This window comes from Adelges cooleyi, unplaced genomic scaffold (genome assembly GCF_023614345.1).
Source record: "Adelges cooleyi isolate 19-005CV unplaced genomic scaffold, UGA_ACOO_1.1 ACOO_flye_CR_arks_rails_tigmint_CR_PRNA_247, whole genome shotgun sequence".
Classification (NCBI taxonomy): Eukaryota; Metazoa; Arthropoda; class Insecta; order Hemiptera; family Adelgidae; genus Adelges; species Adelges cooleyi.
Genome location: NW_026095912.1, coordinates 937,359 through 946,554, shown reverse-complemented (window position 1 = coordinate 946,554; position 9,196 = coordinate 937,359). Strand labels below are relative to the sequence as shown.

At 31.9% G+C, this 9,196-nt stretch overlaps 1 protein-coding gene across 1 annotated transcript; it reads right to left on the bottom strand.

Moving 5' to 3' along the window:
• Positions 1-606: 606 nt before the first annotated feature.
• Positions 607-7,838, bottom strand: LOC126836928 (uncharacterized). The gene is made up of 2 exons (XM_050570647.1): positions 7,818-7,838; positions 607-1,920 (listed from the first exon to the last, which is right to left on the bottom strand). Exons 1-2 carry the CDS (start codon positions 7,836-7,838, stop codon positions 607-609), a joined length of 1,335 nt encoding a protein of 444 aa, XP_050426604.1.
• Positions 7,839-9,196: the final 1,358 nt, after the last annotated feature.

Below are 9,196 nucleotides of genomic sequence, written 5' to 3'. Positions count from 1 at the left end.
CATTTTTAAATAACAAATTTCAACAGAGTATGAACATTATTAAACATTTTTGCGTACAAATCAATTATTGGGGCTTGAATTTTGGGAGTGCTAATTTTGTGTCTGGGGGTGCTTAGCACCCCCTTAATTGTGCCTATGAGTATTACTATAATAAAATACGAGGATAATATAAGTATGGTATTACAAATATTTCATTTAATACAGCTTAATAATTAGAGCAATCGTTTATGCTTAAATAGTAATTAATTAACTAAATATACTAAAACTTAATAATACTAAATAATTTTTAACATTTTATTTTTATTCACATTATATTATGGATTACAACTTGTTGATATACAAACATTGTGTTAATATTGTTTTTATCTTTTTATATTTAATACATTTATAATGAAATCAAGTATTTTATTTGTGGTATAACACAAAAGTACTGCGACATTATACGATAGCTCATAATTTTAATTATATTAAATTGTTTAAATATCATAAGTAAATTAATCAAATTTTGCAAATTTGACGTCAATAGACGACGGTTGTCATTAAGACTTGCACTGCGTTTTGGTGTTTTTTTTTACTTAATTTTTGAACATTTTGTTTTCTAATTAGCTATTTAGCATATATTTCAACTACGTCTATAAAATGCAAAATCCCTCTGTATTCGAACGGCAAGCAGATGCGTTTTAATTCGTTCAAAAAGCCATTGAAATCGTCAATGACTCCCATTATCATATGTGCGGTTTGTAACTGCTGTAGGCTAACGGGACTGAGCCAATCGATTTTATTTTTACTAACACCGTTCAAATCGTTTAGGGTCTCGTCGGCCTTTGCCCTCGCTCTTGCCGAAATGTCATCTATATCTTGGGTGTCGCTTGTTTTTGCAAACTTGAATTCTGACATGATGGCCACGAGGAAATCGTTTTTGAACCCCGTCAAACTCAAAGCGTATTGGATAACTTTGTATACATCGTCTTTGATGTTTTTTAGCGTCTCTCCTTCGAGTATGGTTAGTTGTTTTTCATAAATGTGCAGTACAACCGAAAGGTAGCAATACAATCTGGCATCGACAATTTTGACCAGCATGTGCTGGTGGTCCAGACGACCGTACGGTTCGTGTATCCAAGTGCGGTTCTCCACAAATTTTTTGGTAACGGCCACTTCGAGTTCAAACCGTCGTTTCGCCTTACTCCAATCGACAGTGGCTCCGGTTATTTGTCCGAACAAAAATTTAGTCTCGTCCTTCCAAAATGGTTTCAGGTATAAAAAGTCCGTCGTGACCATAACATAACCGTTGATAAAAAAAAATTCTAAATCCCACCCGAGTTTCTGTAAATCGTCGAACATTTGTTTGTGTATACTCGGAATCTCCGAAACCAAATCGGATTCTAGCGCAGGTAGGTAACCATCGGCCGTACATTTTTTAATGAATTCCGAAACGCCGGATTCCAGTTGGTCGTCTTCGAATATGTTTTTCCGGATATAATGTTCATTCTCACCGAATCGACTGAAGGCGATGACTTTCAAAAAATAAATCCAAATCCATTTGCCCGTCACCAAATCTGTAAACATTAATAAGTGAAGTATAATTCTGACTTCGTTTTCAAGCTGTATTACGTCTGCCTTGATATCAACGAAAGACTGTTGTCCACTTTTTAACTCTTCAATTAAGTTCTTCAGATACGATATTTTTGATTTTGCAATAACACAAAAACTACACTTGATGTCTTGAGCCTTTTCCTCTAATTTACCCCGGCTTTTCAATTTTAATTGGTAATCATCAATATTGGTACACACCGGTTTTGACAGAACTCTCTGTTCAGATAGTTCGATATTAGTTGGATGTCTGTTGAATGTTTTCAAACTATTCAATGTTTGTACATAGTGTTCATCACATATATAAACGAAAAATCGTACAGGGATTATCTAAAATAAAAATTTACTGTTAATATTATAGAAAAGCAAGTCTAAAAAGCCAGCCACTGTACTGGCTTTTTAGAGTCGGGGCATAGTGGGGACGGGAAGTTGACAGGTCTACAGGAATTATTATTAATAAAAGTGATTAAATCACTTGGGTATGAAAACTTAATAGTGCCATTCTGAATAGATGTCCATACAAATATTGTAATGATTTGATACAATTTTTTTTGAGATTTATGTTTAAATATACAAAATCTGCGAAAAACAAAGTTTTCTGGCAATTAAAGAAAAACTGCAGTCTCGAATTTCTTTTTCGTTTAATATGTTATAGATACATATGAGTTCTAACTCCTGACAAATGTTCAACCTCGAAGTCCTAAAATTACGGCTAAAAAATCCAAAAAAACCGGACCCCCCCCCCCCCCCGAAGGGGAATGGGAAACGGGTATAATTTAAATGAGGCGCTCAGAAGCCAAACTTATTAACTCCATAAAATGAAATTTTTCAGGACAGACAGTTAAATTTATTTGAAACAATGTATGTAAGTACAATTGCCAATTTTCTTAGCGTACTATAGTGGTGAAAAATTCAACTATGAAGTTAATCGGTTTGGCCTCTGAGCGTCTCAAATTTGAGACTATTGACGAGTGAGGGCATACGAAATAAACATTCCTCATAAATTTCAACTGGATCAGACTATATTTCTCGAAATTATAGCCAGTAAAAGTTCTAACTTTAAGACTCGTATGGTTTTTCAAATTTTAACTGCGAAGAAGAAAATTCCCCCCCCCCCCGAAAAAAAAGTACCAACTACATGAAATTTATGATTTATAGAGTGGCTACTCGAAGGAATTGGTCCAGTATTAAAAAAAGTTACAGTGTATACATACAAAACAAAAAGCCCACATCATAGTAAAACCAATAGCATAATAAAATATTATAATCCATGATATGTATTTGCTTCAAAATTATATGTTCTAGCCAAACGTGTGCATGACAAACCGCTTATACAACGTATGTTGTACGTTTAAAGTAGGCGCGCTACTGTAGTGTCGTTTTCTGGCCGGACGGCCAACCAAAAAACATGTTCCATGCTAAAATATATATTTTCAAAATAAATGCTTACCGGGTCATCCGCTGATTCGATTCTTTCTATACTTGACGTTGTAGCAAAATAACATAACAGTAATGCAAAAATTTTGGCTATCATTGTTTATTTTTTTATTTTTAATTATACTTTGGTAAAATACAAGGCTTTCCTATAATACAGTGTAACTAATACTAACCTATTATACTCGCATAAGACGTTATGTGGTCGCTTGAGTTTTCATTGTGTTAAATTGTAAAAAAAAATCAAGGTTAAAGAATTTTATTTTTCGAATTCATTCGACAACACTTGTTCACACAAATGGTATTTTTCGCTTTTCCAACGTTGAAACTCTGTCGAAATTAAATTCCGTACAAATTTCTACTAGTTCGACTTTTTATAAAAAAATGTATTACAAACCATGATTTTAAATTGAAAAATATGTACATACTTTGGTTGTTTATGTCGATTTTGCAATGAAATTAATGAATTTTTTGAATTCTCAACACAACAAAGCCCTGAAATGTGTCCAGTGGTTTAGAACACAACTTGTACATCAAAGACACAAACTTGTAAAAAAAATACCCTTCTCAGTCATGCATGGAAGTTAGGAAGTTAGGTAGCTATGGACTTTCGGTTTTTTGTGTGCACTTTATACATTATAATAATTTAAAAATCGAAGGTTATGATAATCTCTATTTCGACTTAGTATAAGCGCACACGGATATATGTTTACATACGTTTTTTTCTTAACTTCTCAACTTTTTATATTATTTTTAAAACAAAGTTATTACATTTTTAATGTGTATCTAGTCAGCAACTTGTACACGTGACTTTGTGAACATTTTTAATATCAGCCGTACGGTTATGTGCAAGGCTTTGAAATAGTTTTTGATTACACACATATTTCTTATTTTCCGACGAGGAACGTGCAGAGAATTCATATTTTGTTTTATAGACAAAGGTTTTTTTTTATGATATATATATATATATAGGCTGAACGTTAACCAAGAAAATCTACGATACGTATCACGCTATATATTTTCTCTCCTCTCCATTCCCACCCTGTGTTCCCCTTTCTTTTTTCCCCTTTCTCCCCTACCATTATTTCATACATTGCATCCTATCATGAAAAATAATAATTTGAACCCCCATTTCTATGCCTATACCTAACATCTTCTATTGACATTTTTGGCGGTGCGAGAGTCATTTTCAAACCCAGCTAAGCTGACTATTGGCCGAGGAATTCCTTGTAACTACAGCAAATATTTATGCTATCAAAACAACATTAACAACAATTTTAACCATGTCCATGTTTGACGCTCCATGCAGTATAATAGTAGTTAATATAAAATATAAAACAAATAATAAATATTTCAAAATGTAGAATTATCAGGTTTTATGACACATAGGCCTAACAACACAGATTTAACTCATTAAAAAAAAAAATTACCACAGTAATCAAAGTGGTTGAAAAAAATTGTGTGTAAAAATAAGACAGTTTTCGGATTTTTTGACATTTCTATGAAATTTCTCCTAACTTTTTAGTTTTTATGGAAAACCAACATTTTCTTACAGTTTATTTTACACGCTGTGTGATCTTTGAAACAAATTCTGTTTGGTTATTTACTGTGTTAAATGTTCAAACTGTTTTCATGGAAGACCAACGCTGTCATAGTTTAGTTGTACAAAAACAATTTTCATAGTTTTACTTCACATTACTTTTGATTAGAATATTGCCGTGGCACGTACACGGAAAATACAATTCAAATCATATAATACTTTGTTTTTTTTAATTTCTGGGCATGCTATTGTCGAAGAGTTTGGACTTTAGAATGAATTTTTATTTAATTCCACTCCTTGAGACGTGTAGCTACTTGAAATTACTGTTTAATGCATTTGTTTTAGGACTTGTACAACGAGGAATTTTGGTTTCAGTTAAAATTGTCAGTGTTGTATATTGTTTTCTTACATCACACACAAATAATTTTCACTAAGACTGTCGCATTGTAAACAAATGAAAAATACAACGGTTGGTTAAACCAACTTTTAAGCTATGATATTTATTTATTTATTTATTATAATTGTATACGGGCTGGGCCCTTTATATATACATGCATATTTGTACAATGAAGAAAACATTAAACACACTTATACACAATTATAAGAACAGTCTTATGATGTCTTACAAAAACAACCGTAGTGTACTAGATTATTTTTTTCTGAGTGAAATCGACTAGTGAAACTTAAACGGTGACATACATACTTGGTTAAATTTTTAAATAAAAAATAATTTGCCGAAAATTTGGAGCAATTATTTCCGAAACTATATAATTAGGTACTTTTTATATGTTTTTTATCTAGATAACAATAATTGTGGAAAATAGTGAAATTTTTACAAGCTTTCAAACAATCGGTGGCATTAGTTGACAACTGTTATTAATCTATACTTTTGACAATAATCTTCTTGCGACACAGCTGTGACGGCTGACGATACACAAATAAGAAATAGTCCGTCTTGGTAGTAGCTTGACGCTAAACAATATATTCACTGTTGAAATTGTTTTCAAAATAGACATTAAAGATTCCATTTTGATGAAGTGTTCAAATATAATTTGACCGTTTCAAGAAAATGTATTTGGCAATTATTGTACAATGTAGAACAAAGGGTTTCCCCGAATTTTCGGTTTAGATTTGTGACCAAACTAGGTCACAACGCTTTAGTGATATTTTTCCTATTTAAATAAATTTCCTAAACACCATCAACGTTTTAAAATCAATAGTTTCTCGCTTCAGCTAAATTTGATACATCTATAACATGCATCGATGACGGTTTAAAAAAAATCTATTAGAAAATTTGTGAAGGCAAGTGCCGAAACTTAGGTAGGTATTTTTCGAAAATATTGTCGGCTTGTTATTTATTGCACGCACAAAAAACAGAATAACCGAATTTGACGGCGACGATTTTACAAAACGCAAGTTCAAATAAGTAACAGAAATAATTTCAACGTTGAAAAAATGTTTACATTATTTTGACGTTGTACGAATATGTACCTAAAAATGGGTACAGCCAACCCCCGCAAAGGTGGAACACATTTAGAGGGAAATTGTTGTTAAAATTATTGACTTGTGTTAATCATTTTAAATATCTAACGAACCGAATGATTATTTAATTACAGTGGCTTCCTAAAAACGTCAAATCCACCGTGTTATATGTCCATTTATTGTAAACATAAAACACTGCATCCTTTGCCCTTAAAATCGAGAAACACCGATCGATTTTTTATAATTTTTCTGCCTTTCTAAACTTTGACTCGCAATAATAACTAATGGGGCAATGGTTGAATCACACAATGTAATACAAAAACAAACAAAAAAACAATTTTTTAAGAATAGTGTTTTTAGCTAGTTTTAAAAATAGACGCCTAACAAATAGTTTCTCTCCAAACTTAATTTTGGTGGTATTTGATTGTGTTCAGTCCAGGTACGGCCAGATATAGAAATGCCATGCTAAAACTCTGTTCAGGAGCAATTACTATTATTATTAGCTGAATTATTTAAAAATTTCGTCGTTGCCTTAGGAGGAAAATGTTGTGTTTAAATGATCTGAAATTAAATACGTGTAATCTGTCGGTTTGTGGTGTTCGTTTATTATTCGAACCTTTTCGAAACTTTTTACCGATATGCATAAAGCATTTGACAAAGTTGATCATTTTATTGTTATAGCTATGGGTGTAGGTACGTGATCTATTATTGTATAGGATACAGTAATTTTTTACTGAGCTAAAAGAGTGTGTTAAATTAAACAACAATAAATCTAAATGACAAAATTAATTACATATAATATGAGAATAATATACTAATAACTGTTTATCTAGGCTTTTGTGTATAAAACTTGACACTTAAATAATTTATTCTAACCAATATAGACAATTTTAGACAATTTTTAGAGCCAATTGAATCGTTGGCTCTAGAAAGCATCATTTGGTGTATGTAGAATAAGGTTCTTTACTACGTGGCACACATTACTTTGATCACTGTTATTCTCTGTTGTTATCTTCGATCAAGCAAAGTTCTTCAAGTTTTAAATATGGAAGAAATGACATTTACCAAGTTATTAATTTCGTTTGCTTTGGTATACTTACACAGTGGAAAAATGAAGGTTTGCGCACGCCCAACAAAACTTCAATGCGATATGTTTTGTCATATTAAACAAGAACAACATTGGCAAGACATGTTGTTCAGCAAGTACGAACATAAAGGAAAATGGGTCCCCATGAACAAAATCGCGGTTATTAATCATAAATTGTTGGTGTCTGATAGGTTGTCATTGGTCTCTCCGATGATGGGCTGCGCTTACGGCGTCAATTTGAACTGGTTTCTTTTATTGACACTTGAAGTGATTAATGAATGCAACAGAGTGCAAGAAAACAACATAGAGCAGGCTAAAGATTGTAAAGTCAAACTGGAAGAGTTTCTCGAAAGAGGTAAGATTGTTATACTAAAATTGATGCGCACATTGATGTTTATCGACTCTGTAAACCAAAAAAACCTGAATGAAAATCGGTTTTACAATGTCTTGTTGCCACTATATGATTTTGTGACCGGACGGGTTCCATTAGAAATTTTTGGCATAATACCAGGAGGTTTAATCGCTAACCAATTGTTAATCGAAAGAGCTGAATCCTTAAGAAAATTTTTGGTTGATACATGTTTTCCAAAATACGAAATATTCAATTTAGCCCAAACAAAAAGTGAATATTTTGGTGATCCAAATAGCATCTACTATTTTTATATTGCCAAATTAGATACTTACATCGGCTATATCTACAATCATTTGAGCAAGCTTGGTTTTCAATACGACATTACCACGGGCCATATTTTATTTGATCCTACCAAAAGTGACTAACAAGCGGCTAATAATAGGAAATTAAATTGCCACGTGCTGTGACTTGATAATTAATTATCGCAATTATGACAAAAGTTAAAATCGTGTTAAAACATTTTTTTCTTTACACTGTAATATTATTTTTGTTTAACCAAATAAAATATTCGTCTACGTTATGTTAAATTATTGTTTCGTTTTGTATTGTTTTTTATCCACCGCTATTTTATGTAAAAGTAATTGTCATATATAAAATATTCCTACAGTGAAATGACGGCCTCGAACTTGATTTTTATACATTTATGCTGTCAAATAAACGGTTAACGATTTATAAGGAAAAAGTATGGCGATAGGTTGAAATCCATTACATTTAAGTTGTCTGGGGCTAGTTTTTTCTCCAAGTCTGTTTGTATAAGTTCGCTTTGCGGCACACGGTTATCTACTACATGATACAATATTCTAAACATTTTTAGTATGAAAGAAAATGCAATCATAAAGTTATTAATATCGTTTATTTTCGCATACTTACACGATGAAAAAGGGTGTGTGACAACTCGTCGGTTCTGACTTAAAATTTGAAATACTTAATAAAAACACGTCCGTGACGATTTTTATTTAATTTGTCGTTGACATTAGGCATATTCGCTAATAGATGGAAGTCTAATTTTACCTAAGCAGGTTTAAGTCCCATAATAATTTTTGAAAAGTTGGTTGAGTCAAAAACTACGGAATGTACTGGATTTGCCTCAACATGGTTTGCGGTATTATTGTTTCTAACTTGTTAGTTTATTTCTCTAACCTTGTGACTGTTGTCGAATCCGGTGGTAGGGTGAATACAGTTTTCCATCGATTTTGCATAAAGCATTTGACACAGTTGATCACTTTATCCTAATAGTTATGGGTAGAGGGGGATCCATTATAGTCGTGGGTACAGTAATTTTTGAACAAGTGGAAATAGTGCGTTAAATTAAACAATAATAAATCTAAATGAATTCAGGTGCGTACAGGTGTTTATCAAGTTGTTTATTTTATTTGTCAATGATGTTAGTTCATCTTTTAAATTTTGTAAATATTTACTTTTCGATAATGATATAAAATTATAGACGTAGACGATAATGTAGACGATACAATTTGTTTGTTTAAACAAAAATTACAAATGTAAAAAAAATGTTTTCGAAAATTATATTACATATAATATGAGAATAATATACTAATAACTAATTATTCCGGTTTTTGTGTATTAAACTTGGCACTTGTACTACGTGACACAAATCGTTTTGATTCTGGTCGTTATCTTCGATCAACCGAAG

Bases quoted from the DNA above. Each gene is read 5' to 3' on its own strand.
- LOC126836928 (XM_050570647.1), bottom strand. From the start codon at position 7,838: ATGATTGTAGATATAGCCGAT. The intron at 1,921-7,817 runs GTAAGTATCTAA...TTTTTATTTTAG, and splicing joins TGATTGTAGATATAGCCGAT to ATAATCCCTGTACGATTTTT.